Genomic DNA, 23,501 nt, shown 5'->3' with positions numbered 1-23,501 from the left:
GGTGTAACAGCTTTGGTCATGGCAAGTTTCTCTTTTCAAATATCACAGGCTTGCATTTGAAGATAATGCTGTAAATTACCCAGGACCGTTGTTGATTGTCTGCAGTCTGTATTTTAAACTAAATCTGGAGCATTTAAAAAAAAATTTAAAAAATCTCACATTCCAGCAAAGAGCCCTGTTTGGAAACAGCATTGTTCTTCTCTGAGATCACGTGACTTGGTACCGTGTGAGATCTGGTTTCATAGAGCCTGACGAGTTAAGCAAGTTTTCAAAATGTTTTCACGAATGCACAGTAATCGCATGCATGCCTATTTCTTGGGTTACAAATCCCATGCATGTAACATAAATCCATTGGAAGCTGACGCACTGATCAAAGGCAACACTGCTTGGATCTGCAGATCCAATGCTTCAGAATGGTCCCCGTTGTTTGTCTGGTCATGTTTCTATATGGAGGTCAAGGGTAGCAGGCAGATCCAATCCGAGGACATGAGTACATCTCAGTTTGCTATACAGATCACAGTGCAGTCTTTATTTATTTACGTAACCCTTTATTTCACTAACCCTTCTGCTTCGTTACTCTGGATTCCTTCAGCTGGCCGCCTCTCACACAGGATACTGGGAATGGGCAGCGGGAGCGCCTCACCCCCTTTCCTCATTTCCTGTGTAGTTTAGAAATATTTCAAACAGGAAAAGTTTACGATTTTCAGAACAGGTAAACACAATTGGCATGAGCTTGTACAGCTACTTAGCTGACACTGTGCAAAGACGAGTGCAAATAAAGCAACAGCTGTATGTGGCAGAAACCGTGCTGAACAAACAGTTGTTCAGTGTAAACATATGCATGGACCATGTGTGCTGAATGGGTGCAGCCATTGCATTCCACAGCTATGGCGCGTTGCATCGGATAAGCACTCCACAGAGGCTTGACGGCAGTGTTAAATATGCTAACCCTGATGGAGAGTTTAGGGAATTGTGTTTATTAAAGTCTTTAGCGCTAGTACAAGAATTATTCACTAGGACATACTTTTATATTGATTTCAAGCTCGTCTTAAAAAACAAATAATCCTGTAGACATTTTACTGGAGCGATATGGTGTAAACCACATCCACAAAATCTATTGATCCTTCTACAAGACTGCAGCACGGACACAGACCCCCTCAGACAGCTGCTGTTGGGCATGGCTAAACCCGGGGTGTTTCCATGAACCTGTTTACACTAGCCACTTTTAAGCTTGCTTGAACATGCCTTAGCTCTTAAGACGGCTTTGTTCAGTAGTGTAAACGCAGCCGCCCTAAAAGTGTCTGCTTCAGAATCTAATCGACCCTATGCCAGCTCAGATTGGTGCTTGAAGTGGAAACGCACTGCATGTCTCTGTGATCAGCAGCTCTTTGTTTCTGCACACCTGAGACATGCCTTGGTGTTCGCTCAGCCTCAAGCTAGGTGGTAAGCAGATGACCCCTCACCTCCTTCAACAGACACATTCCCGTACGTAAACAGGTAACAAATCCGAAACAAGTGAATGGATCTGAATAGCACTACACTGCAGGAGTGTACTCCACTGAAACAAGGGCAGGCTCATTCCATAGTGAAAATCTAGATGGGAAAACAGGTTAGTACTGAACAGCCCTTTAATTACCTCTAGTGCTGTGGTCACGTGGAACGCCATTTATACATCAAGGTAAGGCTAAATAACATTCCATAATAAGTCCAGTGATTTACTGACCCCTTATAAACATAAAAAATGAACTATAAAGCAGCTCTGCTGGTCTCCAAGTATTAAACCTACAGTCATCAGCTTGTCCTTAGATCTAATGGATCACATGACTGCAACTCAGGTTTGCTGTACCCATGGGGTGCATCAGGATTCTCATGTAAACTTGATTTAAAAAGTGAATGCAAATATATAAATGACTAAATGTGCATATACACATCAAGGCAGCAGATACACAGAGACTGGGGCTTAAACTCACTGAACTACGAGGAGATCCTGATCAGAACTGGAGATTCAGGTTCGGCTACTAGTTCCAGGAAGCAAAAAAAAACAAAAAAACAGTTTTAATGCAAATCACTTATCACTGAATACTTAATCTTTACTGTTGCTGCTGATGCTAAATAATGGAAACAATTACCTTTTATTACTGGAAAAAAGAATTTGTGTTGTAGCTGTGTTTGTAAATGGAGGTGTTTACTGCTCTTGTGTTGTAAATGTGCTGACGCCAATGGCAATAGTTACCTATTGTGTCATGCTTTAATTTGTGACCCCCATAACCAGCGAGCGTGGAGGGACTGCACTGTGCACGGTTTGGGAACGAGCTCGGGGAGTCTGATGTGGCCTCACTCTTCTGACGGATGTATTGAAAATAAAGAACAGGGAAGAACCTGCATCAGCAGAAAAAAGAGCAAGTGCATTCCATAGCGACAGTCTAGAATGGACAAGTGCATTCCATAGCGACAGTCTAGAATGGACAAGTGCATTCCATGGCGACAGTCTAGAATGGACAAGTGCATTCCATAGCGACAGTCTAGAATGGACAAGTGCATTCCATAGCGACAGTCTAGAATGGACAAGTGCATTCCATAGCGACAGTCTAGAATGGACAAGTGCATTCCATAGCGACAGTCTAGAATGGACAAGTGCATTCCATAGCGACAGTCTAGAATGGACAAGTTCATTCCATAGCGACAGTCTAGAATGGAAAACAGATTTGTATTTAACAGCAAGGCAATGCCCTTCAGCAGTAAGGGTTGAGCTCAATGGACATTTATATGCCAATGACCGGAACTCTTGCAAAGCTAAAAAACAGCCGATAATCCCCGGTAAAAAACAAAACAAAAACAAATACAAAATCTAAAATGCATTATTATGCATTGGTAATTATATTATAGAAAGCAGCCATAAAACACCTGTTTTCATCTTCGTTAACAAAGCAGAGTTTTTAAATACGTTTATATATACTTAACTGAAAGTTTTGCACCTACTGTATAAAATATATTTTACAGCAGCATAAGCACACTTTGCACTTCTCTAAAATGAACATTCTATCTGCCATCAAGTGCTGCCACCTTGTGGTGAGAGACACAATCTGCATGTGACAAGAAAAAAAAAGACAACTTGACAAAATTCAATACTTTCTGCATCATGTGAATTAGGGCATTTGGTATCTCACCTCAGCAGCATACCAAATATACCACCTGTTTTCTACTATATGCTTGCATAATGGAATTATTCCACAGGAGAGGGATAGAAAGTCTTGGTTTTATCCTCTGCCACTTTCTGGAGCAGCAATGTAGACGCCAGCATGTCATTGAGTTTCTAAACCAAACAACTCCTTATTTAAAGGAAAACAAAACTCAAAGCTTAAAAGGACATGTTTATTCCCCCCATGAATTAACCATTTTAATTTAATAACAACCTTAACAATAATGATATGCAGGTTCAAGCCAATCAGTTTGGCTTACCTCTTCAGCCATTGCAGTCCAGGCGATTCCTGTGTGCTTGTTTGCCCTGTGCTGATTACATTGCAGTCCAGACAATTCCTGTGTGCTTGTTTGCCCTGTGCTTATTACACTGCAGTCCAGACGATTCCTGGGAGCTTGTTGGCCCTGTGCTGATTACACTGCAGTCCAGACAATTCCTGTGTGCTTGTTTGCCCTGTGCTTATTACACTGCAGTCCAGACGATTCCTGTGAGCTTGTTGGCCCTGTGCTGATTACATTGCAGTCCAGACAATTCCTGTGTGCTTGTTTGCCCTGTGCTTATTACACTGCAGTCCAGGCGATTCCTGTGTGCTTGTTTGCCCTGTGCTGATTACACTGCAGTCCAGGCGATTCCTGTGTGCTTGTTTGCCTGCTGATTACACTGCAGTCCAGACGATTCCTGTGTGCTTGTTTGCCCTGTGCTGATTACACTGCAGTCCAGGCGATTCCTGTGTGCTTGTTGGCCCTGTGCTGATTACACTGCAGTCCAGACGATTCCTGTGAGCTTGTTTGCCCTGTGCTGATGACACTGCAGTCCAGACGATTCCTGTGAGCTTGTTTGCCTGCTGATTCTACTGTATTTAATCTACAGTGAACCCACTGCCAACATAGAGCTAATACAGAATTAAATAAGAGAACAATAACAAACTGAAAAACAGCAGACAACGTTGGTCCTCGACACCGTGACCTGTCAGGGACTCCGGAACACCAAGCACACTGACCTCTGCAAGGTTTGCGTTTTGGTGAAATGTGCCACCTGGTGGCACAATGGTGCAGCTTCATTCAAGTAATATTATTAAAAGTCTTTTAATAAAATACAGGCCAAATGTTCTCCTGGTTAAAGTGAAAATCAAATCAGAATTTTCAGGAACACACCTGGAAATTGGGGGGTGTAGGAGGCAGACCCCTATTACACGCTATGTATGATCAATTTATCCCTGCCCCCCCCATAAATCTAACAGACTGGAACCAACCAAATCAGCTCCTTCACCCGCAGCCCTCTCCTTCCTGAAGGATACCTATAGCTGGTATCAGTATAACTCTAAACAGCAGCGCAGCAATTCCAATTTAACCAGCAGATCCACTTTATCATTTCTACCGATGCAGATAAACACAGTCAGTGCACTAACTACCAATACCTCCCTTCACTTCGTCTACACAGCGGATTAACCTCCTGTACACACACACAATGCTGTGCCCTTAATCCGCGCCGATCCCAGTGCAGGTCTGCCTTCGTTCTCGTTCTTATATTCACAGCCTTGCATCGCATTCCCCGATGTGGAGTTTGAGTGCCCCCTGCTGGTAGAGGCTGCTCAGGGTCTTGAACTCCAGGGGCATGGTATGGGGGCTGGACTGGGAGGTGTATTCGTAAGTCAGGCTGTCGTAGTAGTGGTACTTCACGGGGTTTCCGTCCTGGTCCTGGGGAAACGGCCAGAAGCCGTACAGGTGGATCTCGTCACAGAAGCGAGTGGCCAGCGTGTACATCAGCAGACCGGTCGTCGGGCGTTTTATCAGAACCTTGTTTGTCAGCCAGTACCTGATAGGGTAAAAATAATAATAATAATAATAATAATAATAATAATAATAATAATAATAATGATGATTCAGTGACACAGATTCATGTTTGGGTCGTTCCAGGTAATATGTGGTATTTAACTGTTTTTTTTTTGATAGGATTACGTGAAAAACACATTCGACCTCAATGCCATGTAGCAATGAAGCCGCGATGGTGATCGCAAGATGCAAACAAAACTAAAAGCAGCGGAAGGTCTGCGACCAGTTTGTTTCTTCTCTTAGCTTGGTAATTGTAGAGAGAGACAGGTAGATGGTGCGGCACACTTGGTCCAAGGCTCCTCGTCCCGCACTTTCAGAACTTCGTTTACTCTAGAGGGAGTCAGCCGCAGTGCTGCCAGCACCCCTGGAACCCGGTACAGATCAGAGGCCAGGAAATCATTGGAGCTGCTCTATTTGCAGCACAAGGAAGCAGTTGTCCTCTTCAACACAAAGGCTGCAGTGTGCGTGTGCTACACTGGCTCTGCTTCAGCAAGGAGTCTGTTTGACCAGGTTCTCTTTTACACAGGGGTCTGTGATCGCCTGATCCAGAGGTAACTGCACTGTTACTGCAGAAGAAAGGGCCCATTCACACAGTGTGAGAGGAGCTGCAATAGGAAAAAGCCTCACTGTACATGCCATGTTAAGGGTGTTTTAACCTAGCCCTGACCTTTTCACTAGTGTGTGGGTCATTTTACCTTAAAGCTGTCGCTTTTAAAATTATGTCTGCAAACTTGACACAGTGTTCCACTGGAAATCACTACAAATCTATAGCTATTTTTTGTAAGCTATTTGTTAATTCATACGAATCTGCAGCCTCCTCCAGAAAACGTCACAGTTTAACAGCCATCATCACGCATTACCTTCCCAGGAGAGGCCAGCAGAGACGCATTGATCCAATTAAACGAGCATGTGCACTAACAACAGGATCCGCTATCAGGCACCGAATCCCCCGGAGGGGCAATGCTGTGCCATGATCTAATCTTATCAACAGCAGGGCTACGAGGCGCGGTCCTGGAACAAGCCCCACACTGATCTGGGGAATGAAAGCGAATTGGTACACCATTAACAACAGGCTGCCAGCCCTCTTACCCTCGCACTGCGTGCAGCAGCCTCAGGGAGGGGAAGGCAGTCCGCACGTCGAGGTGGTGTTTGAGGATCAGGTCATTGACACACTCCACCCGATCCTCCCCTCCCTTGGACATGAAGGCGGGGATCCAGAGGACACTCCCGCTCAGCCCTCGCAGCCGCTGCAGGAGCTTCTCTCTCCACGCCTCGCTGACCAGGTCCTCGAAGGCTCGCTGCACCACCGAGGGGTTCATCGTCACCAGCCCAGTCCGGAGCCCCACGTCCCTGGAGTACTCCTCCACCGGAGCCAGATTGCACCTGCAACACGGAACTGAATGAAGCACTGACACTTCCTGCTGCCTTCACAACCAGCCACACGACATGCAGTATTGTTTCTTGCAGGTTCCTTGGTCCGAGCGCAGCCCTTGCAAGTTTATAAATACGGATACTTTACCTGATGACAAAATCATGCAAGTCGATCTCTGCTCCACAGCCGCTGTTGAGCAGGATCCCCGAGTTCCCCACGATGGCGCAGCGTTTGAAGTGCTGCTTCTTCAGAGGGGGGGAGCTGGGGAGGAGCCGGTACAAGTTCTCAGAGATGTTCATGGTGCGCTCTCTGTCAAATACGTAATGGATAATATCACCGGGCTGTACATTCCCCTTTAACACCGAGATGTCCCTTTCAGCGTCCAGGAACTTCAGTATATTCTTTCTGTAAAGGCAGCACCAAAATGAAAACATGAAAAGACAGTAGTGCAGACCATGTGTTAAACTCCGGCCCACTACACTAAGCGAATTGAGCATTTGTACAGGGCTCGGGTGTTTCAATAAATCCTTTAAATGAGTGTGATAATACTGAAGAACTGTGCAGGCACTCTTTTTAGGGGTAAAGTAAATCATATGTTTCGTACTTCAATTTAACATTAACAGGCTCAAGATTTAGAGCATAAAGGAGATCTAGCCTCATGAACCTGATCATTCGACCGCTATGTGGAACAGCACAGTTGGTGATGTGAACTGCAGGCTAGCTGTCTGCACAGAGTTCTTGTAGATCACAGCACTTCATTCAGTGTATATTACAAGTCTGGCTGCAGCTGAGTGTGTACCTGATGCTGATTGAAAGATCTTTGTTGAACCTCCATTCTGGAGCAGCGGGCACAATGCTGCTGTTACTGTCGCTCACTCCAGTCCTGGAAGTGGACTCTCTGTCAGCCGCAGCATCTCTGAATCGCATGAGCAATAATACAGTGAGGCAGCGAACCAAGGCAGCACAACATTACCATTCAAAGAGAAAGAAAACCAGCATTGCATTGCAGTGATCCTTAGGGAACAGCTCACAGCAAACCACATGGCACTCCTTCACCACAAAAAACTGAGACAAGAAATAACTGCATGCATGAAACCACCACTTTGTGGTTTTACAGTCAGCCCCTTTATTGAATCCAACATTCAGCATTGTTACATGAACAAACAAAACAATGAAAACAAAGCAAAGGCTTAATATTCAAGGAAAAAGAAAAATATATTTTTTACTAGCACAGCCACAGGATGTTTTTTGTTGTAATGCCTTTAACTGACAATACTTTTTTTTTTTTTTTTTTTTTTTAAATAATCTACAGCGAGGCCTGTGGGCATCAATCTCCCATGTGAAAACCTGCATGCAGTGATTTCCAGTAACAATGCCAGACTGTATGCCTATACATGTATTCTTTCACACAGGTTATAGCATTATAGCTTCTAGCTCAATCCTACAGAGTAGGTTAGATCACACAGAAGACTCGGTTTAGTGTTTTGTTTAATGCTTTAATTCGGAGATACAAAATAATCAAAGCATCTGCTGAGTTAGGCAAGCGGCAGGTAGTAAATGTCTCCTCGTTTTACGCAGGAGTTATTCCTTTAGTTTCCATGGTGACCAGTTAATTCACTTGCATTGCATTATTCTTCCTCTTAGGTCAGTATCAGAAATGTGTCTTAATGAGAATCTGGATATTTCAAATATCACCAAATTATCTGCAAGATTACACTGAAGTGTTAGTTCAGTCATGTGAAGAGGCCTGCAGAGGATAAAGACAGACAGACAGACCGCTAGAAGCAACAGACCTGCTGGATTTGCTTTGTAAGCTGCTCACCACTCCTTCCCTAGAGTCTCTGCCTTCAGGAATCCTGCAAGAAAATAAAACGTTTATGATAATGGAAATCCACGCGTTATGGATTTGCTTACTCTGTGCAGCTGCAAACTCCCTACAGATGAAAGGTATATATATATATATATATATATATATATATATATATATAATATGCAGTTGTGGTTGTTAGAAATTCATTTATATTTTGCAAGGGTTGTGCCTCCCACTCACAGGAACCACCTTTACAACATCTGACCACAGGGAGGCGCTGTGCATTATGCAAAACAATGTAATAGAAGTTGAGGTAAATAAAAAAAAACAAAAAAACTGTTCAATAATAAATTGACTCGCTTATCAAAAAACAATTGCTTTTCAACTTAGATATAGTGTTCTGTTTGGCTCACTCAAGCATTTCGGTATAACATTCTTTTGTCAAGGGAAAGTGTGTTCGAAAACAAACAGTGGAAATACTTGTAGGTTTATGATGCCATATATATGCAGTATATATATATATATATATATGTGTGCCAGGACATCTCTGTTAAAGTAGCGGGGGAAATAAAAAATCAATGAAATGCGAGTTAAAAGTACGATCAGGGATGAACAATTGTAACGTGTCAGCTATGCTTGAAATAGAATTAAGGAGACCAGAATTAGGCTCAGGCAAGGTATGAAGGTAAAAATAAAGACTGTTTTTGTAACAGATTATTCAGAGTTTAATTCTGAAACAGAATCAGCTCAATTTGTTTAAAGGGACGTCACCTGATTAAAAATAAAACCCCAAAACTACTACTAGTATGTGTTCACATTTACTTTTTCCAAAATACTTGTTTTATTTCTTTTTAGCAACATGGACCTCTGTTAATATGGAGCATAACACATTATTTTAAAATAAAATACAGTGCATGGTGCGATACTATCGTATTCATTTCAACTGTTCATTGCGCTGCTAGGAACTGTAACCGAATTATTTTAATAGTGTTTGTACGCATTAAGCCCGACTAAACATGAAACAGTACTTCAGTGTGGCCGCTTTGATCTGGATTAATTGAGCCGTTTTGAGTACGGGTCTCCAGATCGGTTATGTAGTGTGGACAGGGTCTTAAAAGCAGCTACAATTCCTGTGTAATGTGCATCACGCTATAGACGCCCCTCCTGTAATAGAACCATCCTGAGCCGCACAGCTGGAACCGGTCTGCTCTGCAGAGACAAAGATTTAATTGCTTTTAAACAGAAGGGTCTCTGAAAAATACAAGAGCTGCCCTGTTTTTCAATGAATGGCTACATATTCTACATCTAAAAACCCGACTCCTAGCCAAGGCAAGCTCTCCTAATCTACCTCCTATTGAATTTCTTCAACGCGCTCATTAGATCCCATTTGATTGAGAGCTCACCGAGTGATGCTGGACCAGTGGATTGCGTGGTGAAGCTGTAGTAACAGGTGCGAGGTGGCGACTGAATCGACCAAAATTCATCTCAATGTATTGCATGGCTCAGGAACGCATAGGCCTACTAGAAGTACACGACACTGAAAACATCATATATCAAACATGAGGCTGTGTGGTCCAGTGGTTAAAGAAAACTACTTGTAACGGTGGTCTCCGGTTCAAATCCCGGCTCCCTGACTGACTCATTGTGTGATCCTGAGCAAGTCACTTAACCTCCTTGTGCTCCGTCTTTCGGGTGAGACGTAGTTATAAGTGACTCTGCAGCTGATGCGTAGTTTACACACCCTAGTCTCTGTAAGTCGCCTTGGATAAAGGCGTCTGCTAAATAAACAAATAATAATAATAATAATAATAATAATAATAATAATAATAATGAGTGCTGTTAAGGAGAGAAAACGTCAAATGGATGCAAACCAATGAAAAGGGACACAAAGAAGACTCATCTGAAGAACTAACAGGAGCAAGTATAAATGATTAATTTGTTACAGTAAAGGTAGCTTACAAATACGTTTATGCTCATACATAACAAATACATTGGAGATGTAATTAATTCCCCGTCGTGATTTTGCACAGGTAGCTTCTGTCGTTCAAGTAAAAATATTAAAATAGTCAAAACACAGCGTATTTTGTAGTTGTACATCATGCAAAACACAAATTTGAAAATTTAAATTGTATCCATTAGCATTGTCCAAAAATAAATGTGTCATGTAAGCTATATATGATTAAGAAATCAAAACACTTAAAAATATATATTTACCCAATCTCCTCCTCAACTTTGGAAATATCCACTAAAATGAGAAAAATGACCAGAATTATAACAATCCCAAAAAGCCAGGTCCTAAACTCCAGGGACATGACTTGAGCTAGGAAAGCGGTGCTTATAAACGAACAGGTCAGAAATAATACTACATTAGAGAAAGATAGCCAGCCGTGCTAATTATCCAAGTTTCTCTTCACAGAATGCCTGTTTTTTTTTCGTTTCTTAGTTTTGTTGCTGCTGCTGTTGTTATTTTCCCTTGTTGCAGGATTTATGCTGACGACTCCCTCCGTTTTGAGAAGCTAATTCCCAGGTTAACGAGCTCTGTTTACACGGTTCCCAGTATATACGTATCTCTCTGCCTCTCTCGCTCGCTTTCGCTCTGGGGCTGTTCAGCCGTCTCATTCAAACCCGCTCCACTCAAACTTTCAATGCTGCTCCTGCGAGGAAAAAAAACAAACCACACCGGGATTGGATTTCCACATCATCCAGACAGAGTAGAAAACAGCTGCCAAAACCTTAAAGAGACAGGTCTCCATTTCAAGACTTCTCGGCCTACTGCACACGACTGTGTAGCCTATGCAGTGCACTGTTGAATTAGCCTTGGCCTGTATGTGCAGTTTCAGTGAGTTTGCATCAGAATATACCTTTTTTTGTGAATACAAAGTCGTTTTTTTCGGTCACCAATGAACCGTTTTAAACACAGCGACCACAGTGTACTCTTGTTTTCCTATCAGTCCGCTGGGTACTTAAGCATTTAGACCTGCGCTGTCTAGTTGACACGTCCGATTTTCACGTGCATTACAAGTTCATTGCTAATGACTTAAATACTTCAGTATTTTCATCAATATTTTATAAGCTTCCTCTCTAAATCTGTATCGTTTACCATGATTTAAACAATGGGTTTGAAATAGGTTTTAGAAGCTATGGCATTCTATAGGGAGCTGACATGACAGCTGGCCGCTTCAGCAAGGAAACCATTGAGTTTTAAATCAACACTTCCTTTGTCTTAAATTAACTTTTGTGTCATCATTTTGTACAAACACATACATACAAATATACACACATAGTTTTTTTTTCTTCTTGTTTAAATGTAATTTAAAGTACAACATTGTTTTAAAGTTCCTTCTAACAAAAATATTTTTGCGGGATTCAGAAGAATATGTTATTCTATTATTTTAGTAACCGTTTTGGTTTCAAGCCTGACTGGTTTCAAGCCTCTGCTGATGTGAGTTTCGTGTTCTCATATTAGTCCTCAGTATTCACAAACACTGTTTTAGATAATCAATATACTATTAAAAAAAAGTATTAATGGAAACCTTTTACCAGTTTTGCAAATGTGTCCTAGTAAAAAACAAACCTGAGCTTTTTTTAAAGCGTAAATGAATCTCCTGTGCAACACATTTTCTCTCAAGTTATCTGACCCTGCATGGCCACACAATGTTAGCACAAGGCTTCCTGGCTTCCTTTCTGCCCTGTCCACAGTAAGACCTTCACAAACCAGGGCACTGGCTTCCTCAGCAGAGCTGCCTAAAGCCTGGAAATAAAGACATTTCAATGAAGATAGACGGGGAAATACTGTATTAACACGATTTGTGCATGGATTTCAAGAAGAGTGAAGTTATAGTAACATGACTGGGAGCAAAAGAGACTGGAACATTGCAAAATGCATCTTCACTGTGACCTGGAGAGAGCACCTGGGCTCCCTCAGTGAAACTGTCAGCCTCTTTTGAGTCAATCCACACACCTGCCTCTGTCTAGACTCTAGTGGTTTGTGTGATGTGGAGCAGGCAGCAGACTGACTCTGACAGGCTTTCAATTCTGAATTCGGGGTGTGAAAGGCAAGCACAATACTGTTCATGAAAGTGCACATTGATAAGTCCAATGTTTCTTCCCACAGGGCTGCTTTGGTTTTGACTTATGAGGAAGTGAAAGCTGGGTGTGGGTGCAGCCACAAACTGGAGTGTAGGAATTAGACCAACATCATTTTAACTTGAGGATTGGCTTCAGAGATCTTAGCCCCGAGCTTGGTTGACATCGGTCCTCAACACAAAACTGAGAAGCAGGAACCTTTATGGGCAAAAAACAAGGCCAAGAATTGATTGGTATGGAGTCTGAGATTGACAGACTGCTCCCTCACTCCAAAGCATGTCCCTCTGTCAATTTAAGTCTTCACCACCCCACATGAGTGCTTCTCTTCACAAGGCTTGGTTGTCACCTGGCCGCTGTCCTAGGCCTCACTTCCTAAGACAGTGGCTCCTATTGGACAAGTGAGCTAGATTATGTCGGTTTCGAATTTGAACATTAAAACCGATTCAATGAATTACACTAAGAGACCCCTCAACAGCTCTCAAGATTAAAATGACCTCACTCTACTCTAGCGACACAGCTATTTGAAGGATGAACATTGGTCTCAGGGTTTGTTCATCTCCCTCTGTCATTACTGTCTATCTGCAGGGAATGGATCTGCCTGTGGGTGCAGCTCTGCGTGAATCAGGAGCTTCAAGAGCTGTTCCGCATCCCAGCACAGGCACAGGCTCCCAGATTCAAGACACAGCTGAGCTCCGTTGCTAAAGACTATACAGCAAGCGGCCATTGCCTCCCATTGTTTTCTCTATGGAGGTGAGGATGTGAAAGCTATGCTGTTACTGCTCAGATACTCCAGTTGTGTTGAGAAATCTTTTCAGCTGTGTAATTTTACATTCATACTGCTCGACAGACAGGGCTTGTCAAGATTACACATTAAATGCTAGGCCATTTATTTAAAAAAACAAAAACAAAAAACAAAACAAGTACACCAATAAGGAATGAAAATAGTTTTTAATTTATTTTACAGCAAACATACAACATCACATATTTTTTTTCTAAAATGAAAATAAAAATACAGAATGCAAGGAGAGAAGCATACAGAACATATAAAATATCTCTATTGTATATTGTGAAAAACAAATGTATATATTTTTCTTTTTCCTTTTTTTTTAAATTTTTTTTCAATAATTGCCACTAATGCTGCTCTCTGCTGTTTCTGCAGTTCTCACAGTCTGGCTATCAACTTAACTTTGTTCAAATGAAGCTGTGAGAGACAGAGAAAAACAGAGTGCTATTGCTTTTTTCCGGTACACCTAGTACTGGCGACATCTCAAAACCTTTAACTGCAATCCCAGGTATCTGGATAAATAAGAGACGCTTATTTTGAGGTACAGCTAGGCTCCAGCTACTCACGCAATTATATCAGGTTTATGGGCTAAAGCTTGAGTCTGGCATCTTATCAATAGTTCACTCGATTATTCAGTCAGTGCCAAAGGGAAATGAAAGCCACTTGAATCGGAAGCCTAATCTACTTAGGTAGGTGAGTCTGAAGCACTATACGTTTGACAGGATCTGTGAGAACCCAAAGGAATTTCCAAACCCTTGAAGTACAGAATCTGAGCACTATTATAGAATCAAACCCATTCTGCACCTTATTCATAAAGCATTAGGGGTTCTGATGAATACCCAGGACTCCAACGCGCTTATCGGCGCCACTCGAATGCCTTCGAAAAGCAGCCCTTTATATTTCAAGGGCAGGGGTCACTGTAAGTATATGATCATTTGGTCTCTAGCTGGCTGCTTAAATCCAGTTGGTTTTCAGAGAACTACATTTAATGTACTGGAATTCTGTCCTCAGTAGCACACGCATATGTCTTAGAATTGTATAGGTCTTGGAATCTCCAAATGGAAGATGGTGTTCTATGCACAATGGTTAGCTAATGCAAAGCAAGAACCATTACATATGCGTTGTTTGCAACTAAACACATTAATAACAAATTCCTCAATCTTTTTTACTTTTTTAATGAAACTCTTCCTTTTTCTCATCTCAATTGGCTTAAATCTGTCGCATTCTGTGGATATGTGTCAATAAATAATGTGCAGTACTATACAATATGTTTCAGCCACTGTCAAAGTACTGGACCTCCTATCACCAGCCCCTCTGCACTCAATGCTGCCCATAGAACAGGACCTGCTGCTTAGGCCCCTTGCCCTGAAAACATGCTACATTTTTAAATACCTCCATTCTAAGGGGAGAAAAAAAAAGCACAGGGTTTAGGTTTCTGTGAACCTGGCCTTGTTCGTTCCTAAAGAAAAAAAAGTTTATAACCCACAAAACATTCCTGGGTTTCATAGAAGTACATGCAGACCATGCCCAAACAGGGCACCTATTGTGAGCAACCTTAAGACGCGTTCTCCTGGGGTTCCGTGTTCAGACCCTTAAGACGCGTTCTCCTGGGGTTCCGTGTTCAGACCCTTAAGACGAGTTCTCCTGGGGTTCCGTGTTCAGAACCTTAAGACGCGTTCTCCTGGGGTTCCGTGTTCAGACCCTTAAGACGCGTTCTCCTGGGGTTCCGTGTTCAAACCCTTAAGATGCGTTCTCCTGGGGTTCCGTGTTTAGACCCTTAAGACGCGTTCTCCTGGGGTTCCGTGTTCAGACCTCTGGTATTAACACAGGAGGCACGGCTCATGGTCACTGTCATTTATTGCATTATTCTTTTCCTCCTGCAGGAAAATCCAGTAACTACTGGTTTGCTGGTGACTAGCAATTGCTGGGAACTGAAACACACGTTTACTGGTTCCTGGCTGGATAACCTACCATGCTGCTTTATAAAATCCAGGTGCCACTAGAATCACTTAAAGGGGAATTTGATTGTCGATAGTAGTTTGTTTTTTCAAACGATATAACTTCACTGTGACAGGGACATTTGCTTATCATTGTTTCCTTGAGACAGCACATGCAGCTCTGCAGAGTTGAGATCAGGCTTAGATTTCTAAAAAAGCATTCATTCAAGATTAATTTCCCTGTTATGAAGTATAAAATCAGCTTTGGCTTACTACAAAAACAATCCACTTAGAATCAAAACTTATGACGCTAAATAAAGGCTTCTTGCAAAACAATCCATGTTGATTCTAAAAGGAATGATATAAGAATGCGTTTTGAATTCAAATTTAGTGTGAGAGAGCGGCTTGAACGCAGGGTTGGCCGGGGCTTCTATAGAACAGGACTGTGCAGATAACCTTGGTTTCTGTTGCCCCACACTGTCAACAGACTAATTAAAGTCTGGCCCCTGAGGAATAAATACCCTTGGTATCTATGATAATAGGTGCCTACTGTAAGTGCCAGTGTAATACACTCTTTACCGCTGGCTTTCCTAATACACTTTACATTTAACTTTCATGATCGCTAAATTAACCTCAGTCAAGTTATTTTATTTTTCTATTAACATGCTAGAGAATTGCATCTGCAAATGGATACTGGTCAAATGAACCATGGGGACCTCAAGGTGCAGGTCCCAGGGAAGAATAGCTTGGGAATTACTTTGGAATTTGTTTTCCCTATTAAAGTGCAACTTCTTTTTCAAATAACACGATTCCTACAAAAAAAAAACACTAAAAAAATCTCCCGCATGCTAAGCATCTTTTGGCAGCACAGAGAACATTCTTGTTCGTGTGAAGGGCACTAATAGTTAAGTAGTGGACATCTGTTCTTTTAGCTTCTCCTTTGTAAATCAGACAAGCAAACGAAGATGGTTTCTGAAAGTTGAATTTACAGTACAAACCAATCTGGCATTTAAGTATGGAAGATAAATACATTGTGGATCCACTTGCCGTACGTATACCAGATGTTAGATCTTGTTGAAATATCAATTCATAATTGAAAGAATACAATACAATACAGTTTGCATGATTACTTTATGCTATTCCTAACCCTACTTTGTTGTGATTGGACACAGAGTTTAGCAAGGCGCAGTCCAAACAGAAGAATGTTGCTGGACCATAAAGACCACCATCACAAAGAAGAATACGTGACGATGGCTTTATCATAAAGACCACCATCACAAAGAATACATGACGATGGCTTTATCATAAAGACCACCATCACAAAGAAGAATACATGACGATGGCTTTATCATAAAGACCAACATCACAAAGAAGAATACATGATGATGGCTTTATCATAAAGACCACCATCACAAAGAAGAATACATGACGATGGCTTTATCATAAAGACCACCATCACAAAGAAGAATACATGACGATGGCTTTATCATAAAGACCACCATCACAAAGAAGAATACGTGACGATGGCTTTATCATAAAGACCACCATCACAAAGAATACATGACGATGGCTTTATCATAAAGACCACCATCACAAAGAATACATGACGATGGCTTTATCATAAAGACCACCATCACAAAGAAGAATACATGACGATGGCTTCATCATAAAGACCACCATCACAAAGAATACATGACGATGGCTTTATCATAAAGACCAACATCACAAAGAATACATGACGATGGCTTTATCATAAAGACCACCATCACAAAGAAGAATACATGACGATGGCTTTATCATAAAGACCACCATCACAAAGAAGAATACATGACGATGGCTTTATCATAAAGACCAACATCACAAAGAAGAATACATGACGATGGCTTTATCATAAAGACCAACATCACAAAGAAGAATACATGACGATGGCTTTATCATAAAGACCACCATCACAAAGAAGAATACATGACGATGGCTTTATCATAAAGACCAACATCACAAAGAATACATGACGATGGCTTTATGAAAAGAGATGGGATTCCTCACCCAGGTTTGTGATTTTCTTCTTGGCAGGTTTTGGAAGAGATTTGGCAACAGCTTCTCTTCCCATAAAGTCAGCATCATGCAGCTGTGGTCTTGGTGCTCCCATTTGGTCTCAGTTATCTGAACTGACTGCTTTTGTTGTTTGGGCTGCTCTTCTGGAAAACATGTGTCCCATAGCAAACATCACCAAGTACTGTATACTGTAGATAGGGTATCTATACTGTATTTGACATCATAAAAAAGCACTACAAGCACTTACTATTTTGGCAGGTGGGCTCCTTATTTGATACCCTACTGTACATATGGGCAGTAATACCAAGAGGTATGACTGATGAAGTAGAGGACACCTAATGGAATAATGTTGTAATCCTCTAGAGTGAAGGGTATAGAAAACTCACAGTGCAAGCTTTAAGTAAAAACTTAAAAAAAAGAAAGGAACGAAGAAACTGCCCACTTATGATATTTTAGGCGGTTTCTTTCTGAATGTTAAAACCCTGTGGTACCCTCAATACAAAACCTCACTGGACCTGTATCTAGCATGCCACAGCATAGCACAGGCTTGCAATCCCCAGATGACTGGGTCTGTGACCATTCTAATATAAAACACATTGCCAATCCAAAAGAAATTGTAAGCACAATATAGACTGGAAAGTGTCCCAAGTTCAATATGTTTGTGATGGCTTCCTCACTTTACTGCGGGCATGCAAAGGCAGTACTAGCTGCTGCCGACTACAAAGCAGAAAGATGGGGCTCTGAAGAACCAGACCGCTTGCAGGCATGAGAGAATTCTATATCTGTATCAATGGACCTGTGCTGTTTGACTACATTGAATGGCTGGAAGGTGTTGCAGTAGGGACCAACGGCCACACCCCTAGCTCACAGACTACAAGGAATATTTCTCTCCTTTGTTATAACTCTCCCCGATTTCCACATCCCATGTTTATCTTGTAGCACTTCTTAGAGTTACTGTCTATACATTATGGTATGGTGACTATGTGTCAGACTAGAGACTGTGATGCTGGTGGTGGATCTTTCAAAGCTGGTAGCACTTCCTTTTTCCAGGTGTCATTTATAAATTATGTATTCATCATTTTTAAGGGATTTAGTTGTTGAAGCTGTAGTCTTGATAGACAGTAATAGTATGTTTTAAAACGTGTCCCCTAAGTGAACTATCAATAAAGTATTTAAAAATGACATCCTAAAAAAAAAAAAAAAAGAAACATTGCTTGTGTTCTGTTCTTTTCATTCCACACCATGCTGTTGTCTCTCACTGTATTAAGAGCTTATTGTTAGATGATTTTAAGCCACACAAACCCTGGACTAAAGCTCATATAAAACAAAATAAAAACAAATGACAAAAAAGAATATATATATATGTCTGACAACAGGGACATTTTCTAGTTAGTTTTGCTAAACTTGAACAGCATTGAGCTTACTGGCCATTCTAGAAACATGCATTTATTTTGTCCACAGGATAACAGTACAGTTTCCCCCCCTCCAGCCTGTAATATACAGCATTGTCCCTTGACATTTCGATCTGCTGTTCTAGGAGGGAAGTTCAAATCCTGTGCAGTTAAGAAAGCGAGGAGGAATGAAAGGCTCTCCAGTCGACACTGTTCAGATATAAGAGAGCTGCTTGTGAAGAACACCATTCCTTTATTGGATATGACTGGATTCCGGGTTCTAATTCAGAATGAACTGGAACAGATGTGAAGCCTCTGCGACAGGCTCAGAACTCCAGGAGGCAGGAACAGCCATGATGATTGGATGTGAGAATTAGAACTATCTGTATCCAATGCAATCCTCGTGGGGATTGCAGTGGACCTTTGCTGTGATACTTTGGATATGGAGCAGAGCAGCACCAACAACAGTCTTCTGGGCTTGAATCGGACTTTCAAAAATGGATTTTTAAAATTTTTAAAACATTTTATTTTGTTTAATAAAAAAAAGAAAGATGACCCTTCGTATGACAGGTGTATATTTATATATTTTATATATATATTATATATTTGTCTGTTTTTTTCTCTCTCTATTGTCTTTAAAGCCAACACTATAAAACAGATTCCATATTCTCACACCACTCGTGAGCCTCCAGGTTATAGATAAACTTTGTCCTGTCGGGTGGGTTTTGACTAGCGTCCCTCCCCAGGTTGTCCAGGGTGAGCGTTGAGGCAAACAGTTCGCTGGGGTTCAGGCCGCCCTCATGGTTCTTAATGTAGCTCTTATAGTTTCTGCGCAGGCACAGCCACGTGGTGGTGTAGAGGATGAAGGCGAAGGTCTTGAGAGCGATGGCAATGCTGACGTACAGGTATCGGTAGGCAGTGTTGTCATACAGCATGCAGGCTCCATCCTCTCCACACACCGTGCTCCAGATCAGGCAGGTTGAATCAATCCCAGCACCGAAAATCAAAGGTGGAGGGATAAAACCTGCAAATCAGAACAGGCTTATCAATACGGCGTGGTCTTTTGTTTTGGGCTTGCCTAGGTTTCAATTTGGCTCTATGTGAAATTGGTTTGATGGTCCCAGCTTAGTCCCCAGTGGACATAACTGCAGCAAAGTACGGCACAGCTGAGCCGGTAGCAATTATAATCGCATACCTTTACATGATATATTGTGAGAGACAGGACAGAAAGCAGCCATAGCTACTTGCAGGCCTGAAAATGGTTCTTAAACATACAGGTGTGATTAATGGTGGGTGTGACTACATGGTCTTCTGTCTCGCCTGTGTATCGTACCTTGCCCTGAATATGGTGGTGTGTATTCTATCCTGTTCTTAGTGTAATATTACACTCTTCATTTTCAGTCCCTCTGTGCTGGAGAGAAGCTCTGGTCTTCATGTCAGGACAGAAGTGTATTAAGAGAAAGCTCCTCCTGGGTGGTGGCATGTTCTATTGTCTCCACCCCCCCACGACATGTGACAGGTTAAGCTAAGATCAGAACACTGGAAACTGAATGATTCTAATTGTTGTTTCTGGCAGCAATGCATGTGGTATCTAAGGGGTTAAACTCGTGAGCAGGTTTCCACTGCGCTGCTCAAAAAGATAAATCAAATCTAGCTGTGCAGCACTGCTCCCTGGTCACTCAAAGGTCCAGTTCAAAGGACCTACACACACGAGTTAAACAATTCTAACCAATAACAGCCCTTAGCATTTAAAAAAAAAAATACCTCATGTCATTGTTATAATATAACATGCCCCATTTAACATATGGGGTGTGCATAGATGCATACTGCATAGAGAACACACAGCCTATATGTGTTGCATTCTGTATGCAGTATAGATGTGTATCCTACGCTGAATACTAATTCAGATTCATGGCAGCTGCTGTAGCCCTCATTTGACCACTGTCTTCAACCTTGAAAGCAGTGCTGCATTTCTATAGCAAGCACTGCAGGTGTGACTTACCAAGAAGCCGCAGAAGCAGGAAGAGGACCCCAAGAGCGTAGGACTTGAGTTCAGGGTGCACCGCCCTACAGTGAGCGAGGGAGAGAAACAACAAAGAGCAAGAAGATTGATGTTATCAATGCATTTTAATTACCACACCTTTCCACTCACCCCTAACTGTGCTGCTGTCTCTTAGAAGAAGAAAAAAGAAAACACTTCTAGACCTGTTCCTGACTGCCTGGGGTCCACAATCGAATTCTGAGTGTGAGGAACGGAATGGAATTTCAATTGAACACAAAATCTAATTCTGAGTGTGAGGAACGGAATGGAATTTCAATTGAACACAAAGCGATGCAGCTGTTCGAGATGAGAAGATGATTCAGGATTGAATCGCATCACAGCCTGTAATGCTTTGCACTTTTCATTGGCACGCTTGGGGTTTGTGCAGAATCACAGTCCCATAGGGGCGTCTGCCTGGAGCTGCAGTAACAGGGTTTCATTGGACGTATCGGGGCACTGTCTGCATCAAATAACAATTTCAGAACTCTGGTATAAAATGAGCATCTTACCAAGTACCAAGTGTTACATTACATGGATCATTGTAAATCATTTTATATATATATAAATACACTGTAACACTAGACTCTAATACAGGACTACTACCCATATGGATGTTATGAATGTGAAAGATATTCAATAAAACACAATGTATTTTAATGATGTAGCAGCCTCTTAAAATACTGCAGACGTTTATAGATTGATGGCTTCCACCTCTATCTCAAAAGCATTTTTTAAAACAGGTATCTATTTAACAGCTGGTGTCTTGGGTTAACACTGCCGTCTGCTGGTATAAAAGGAAAGAAGCACAGAAAAGTATACTTGAAAGCATGCTACAGTCCCTCGATGTGCGTGCGTCTCTGTGGTTCCCTATGTTCTCCATGCATGAAAGATAATGCTGTTTTTTTTTTTTAATTGCTCATTTTGTCTTCAAATGATAACAGCTGTAACTGATATCTAAAATGCTTCAATGTTTAGTCCCTTGCTGTCGATGTGACGGTGCCAGGGCGATGCTATGAAGTGCTGTTAAACGCACTCCTTCCCTCTTTTCATTCAAGTAAATGGACCAGTTTGAGGGGCGTAAATATGAAAATAAATGTAATTTAAATAAAATAAAAGGACGATATGAAGTGGGTGTGATTACAGAATGGGTGTCACCATAGTGTGACCTTACTAAATGTAATGAGGCGTGTCGTCCTCTGTACCTGATGAGGATCATGACGGATGGGGTCTGTGCCATGGCTCCTATCATGCTGCACGCGCAGATCACACACAGGAACGTCAGGAAGGCTTCCTGGCAGCCAGGGCTGGGACACTTTCCCGGGACCGCAGTTGCATTGTCAGGCTGGTCCTCGGAAATACAAGAGCACCCAGTCAGGTTCTAGAGCAAAGGAGGGAATGCAAAGAGTGAGTGGTGAGGACAGTGACCATTTCAACACACGTGAGCAAGGACCAGACCCCACTGATCCGAACTGCTGTGGGAAGCGGAATTAGCTTGAATCAACGCAGCGTCCAGACGGAGAGACGCCGGGAGGGATGTGCAGCACATCACATCTGAATGCAATCCAACTGTTTACACACTCGACGCTGGCAGTCAGCTGGCTTTCAGAAAACAATCCTCTGCAAACTCAATACTGGACGATGGGGAGCTTGCTTTTGCTCGATTCTGAAGCATATATGGGTTAGAAGGGTTTGATGTGTTTCTCAAATAAAAACAATATATAGCATTTTACAAACGTAATTCAGAGATCACGCCAGCACTGCCTGCAGCATTCATAAAACAATGCCACACTCACTCGTCCTAATAAATGTATGCTGCAATGAAATCAGAATGAAGTCAATGATACATCATCCAGCAGTTTGCTGTCTGTCTGGTGCATTAGGGTGCACATCGGTATTGCTCTGAAAGATTACACATAGAAAGCGGGCCTTTGTTAGCGTTCTCTTGGATATTAAAAAGAACAGTACATGTTTAAAAGCACACAGGGATTCATCCCATACAATTGAAGATTCAGTCTTTATATCTTTTAAATAGCACCTTTCATAGTGGACCACCATCACAAAGCGATTTACAGAGGTAGGCTGTGAACTGTGCATTATATGCAGAGTCACTTACAACATTGCTTTAACATCTCATCCACAGGATGGAGCACAAGGAGGTTAAGTCACTTTCTCAAGGTCACACAGTGAGTCAGTTAGTGGCAGAGGTGGGATTTGAACTGGTGATCTTCTGGTTACAAGCCCTGGACTTTAACCACTGGACCAAAAACATAAGATTTACGAACCACAATACCCAGTGGATGGCAGCTGGACTGTACACTTACTGCTTTGGAGCACCCAGCGAAGCAGGCTGACAGGTAGGTGATGCCATTAGATCCACACACTGGGCTAATAGAATCAGTGTGGCATTTGCAGCCAGCATTACAGGATGAATATGGATTCAGCTGAGACAGCGGGACGGACCTGGGGAGACAAAACGAAGTCTGTTTACTGGCTGTGGAGCTGCAGCAAGAACAGAGCAAAACATACCCAGCAGTTACTGAGCAGTGATGTGCAGCACTGCAATCCTGGCAGACTTCTTGTTTTATTCAATGGTTTGTATTTATTTATCTCTAACGCTTTATTTTGCTGGTCTTTTTTTTTGAATATACAGTGACGGTATCGTTTGGCAGGTAGGCCCGCCTCTGCGCTACTCACTTGTTTCCGTAGGGGACGGTGACCCCAGCCACAGGCCCCGTGTCACAGCCCACGAAGAGGAAGGACACGTAGCAGGCAGTGGACACCAGGTTGACCAGCATGGCCATGCGGATAGCGCCCAGCGCAGACAGGCTGAGCTTCTTCACCAGCAGCCCGCCCAGGAAGATCCCCAGACACGCACACGGGATCGCTGTCATGCCTGCAGGGATATCAAGCATTCAGACCGGTCATTCAGAGCAGCATGGGAGAAGACAGCAGCTATGTGAGGTACGGAATTCCTTTCAGTTTGACAGCTCGCTC

The 23,501-nt window shown here is 42.2% G+C and overlaps 2 protein-coding genes across 4 annotated transcripts in view; both read right to left on the bottom strand.

The window, feature by feature from the left end:
* Positions 1-3,358: 3,358 nt before the first annotated feature.
* LOC117429390 (alpha-2,8-sialyltransferase 8B-like) lies at positions 3,359-11,170 on the bottom strand. 2 transcript variants are annotated; one of them, XM_058999143.1, is made up of 7 exons: positions 11,075-11,160; positions 10,428-10,867; positions 8,197-8,259; positions 7,203-7,319; positions 6,551-6,808; positions 6,121-6,414; positions 3,359-5,014 (listed from the first exon to the last, which is right to left on the bottom strand). In XM_058999143.1, exons 2-7 carry the CDS (start codon positions 10,523-10,525, stop codon positions 4,729-4,731), a joined length of 1,116 nt encoding a protein of 371 aa, XP_058855126.1. In that variant the 5' UTR covers positions 10,526-10,867; positions 11,075-11,160; the 3' UTR covers positions 3,359-4,728. The 2 variants fall into 2 exon arrangements, with proteins under 2 accessions (XP_058855126.1, XP_033904706.2); XM_034048815.3 differs by having other exon boundaries at positions 10,428-11,170.
* A 2,064-nt stretch (positions 11,171-13,234) lies between these two features.
* Positions 13,235-23,501, bottom strand: part of LOC117429095 (solute carrier organic anion transporter family member 3A1-like) — a 54,111-nt gene continuing 43,844 nt past the window's right edge. For both annotated transcript variants that reach the window (XM_034048273.3, XM_034048274.3), the window contains exons 6-10: positions 23,202-23,400; positions 22,829-22,967; positions 21,710-21,885; positions 20,469-20,533; positions 13,235-19,490 (exon numbers count right to left, since the gene is read on the bottom strand). In XM_034048273.3, coding sequence (XP_033904164.1) covers positions 19,114-19,490; positions 20,469-20,533; positions 21,710-21,885; positions 22,829-22,967; positions 23,202-23,400 — 956 coding nt within the window. In that variant the 3' untranslated portion in view covers positions 13,235-19,113. The remainder of the gene's footprint in view (positions 19,491-20,468; positions 20,534-21,709; positions 21,886-22,828; positions 22,968-23,201; positions 23,401-23,501) is intronic.

The sequence above is a fragment of the Acipenser ruthenus genome, chromosome 24, assembly GCF_902713425.1.
Source record: "Acipenser ruthenus chromosome 24, fAciRut3.2 maternal haplotype, whole genome shotgun sequence".
In the NCBI taxonomy this organism is placed as follows: domain Eukaryota; kingdom Metazoa; phylum Chordata; class Actinopteri; order Acipenseriformes; family Acipenseridae; genus Acipenser; species Acipenser ruthenus.
This window is presented reverse-complemented; position numbering and strand designations above follow the sequence as displayed.

Excerpts from the sequence above, each read along its gene's own strand:
- LOC117429390 (XM_034048815.3), bottom strand. The coding sequence starts at position 10,525 with ATGTCCCTGGAGTTTAGGACCTGGCTTTTTGGGATTGTTATAATTCTG. Across the intron at positions 8,260-10,427 it reads AAAGTTGAGGAGGAGATTGG|GATTCCTGAAGGCAGAGACT; the intron begins GTAAATATATAT and ends ATTTTCTTGCAG. Across the intron at positions 6,415-6,550 it reads TTGCATGATTTTGTCATCAG|GTGCAATCTGGCTCCGGTGG; the intron begins GTAAAGTATCCG and ends TCCGTGTTGCAG.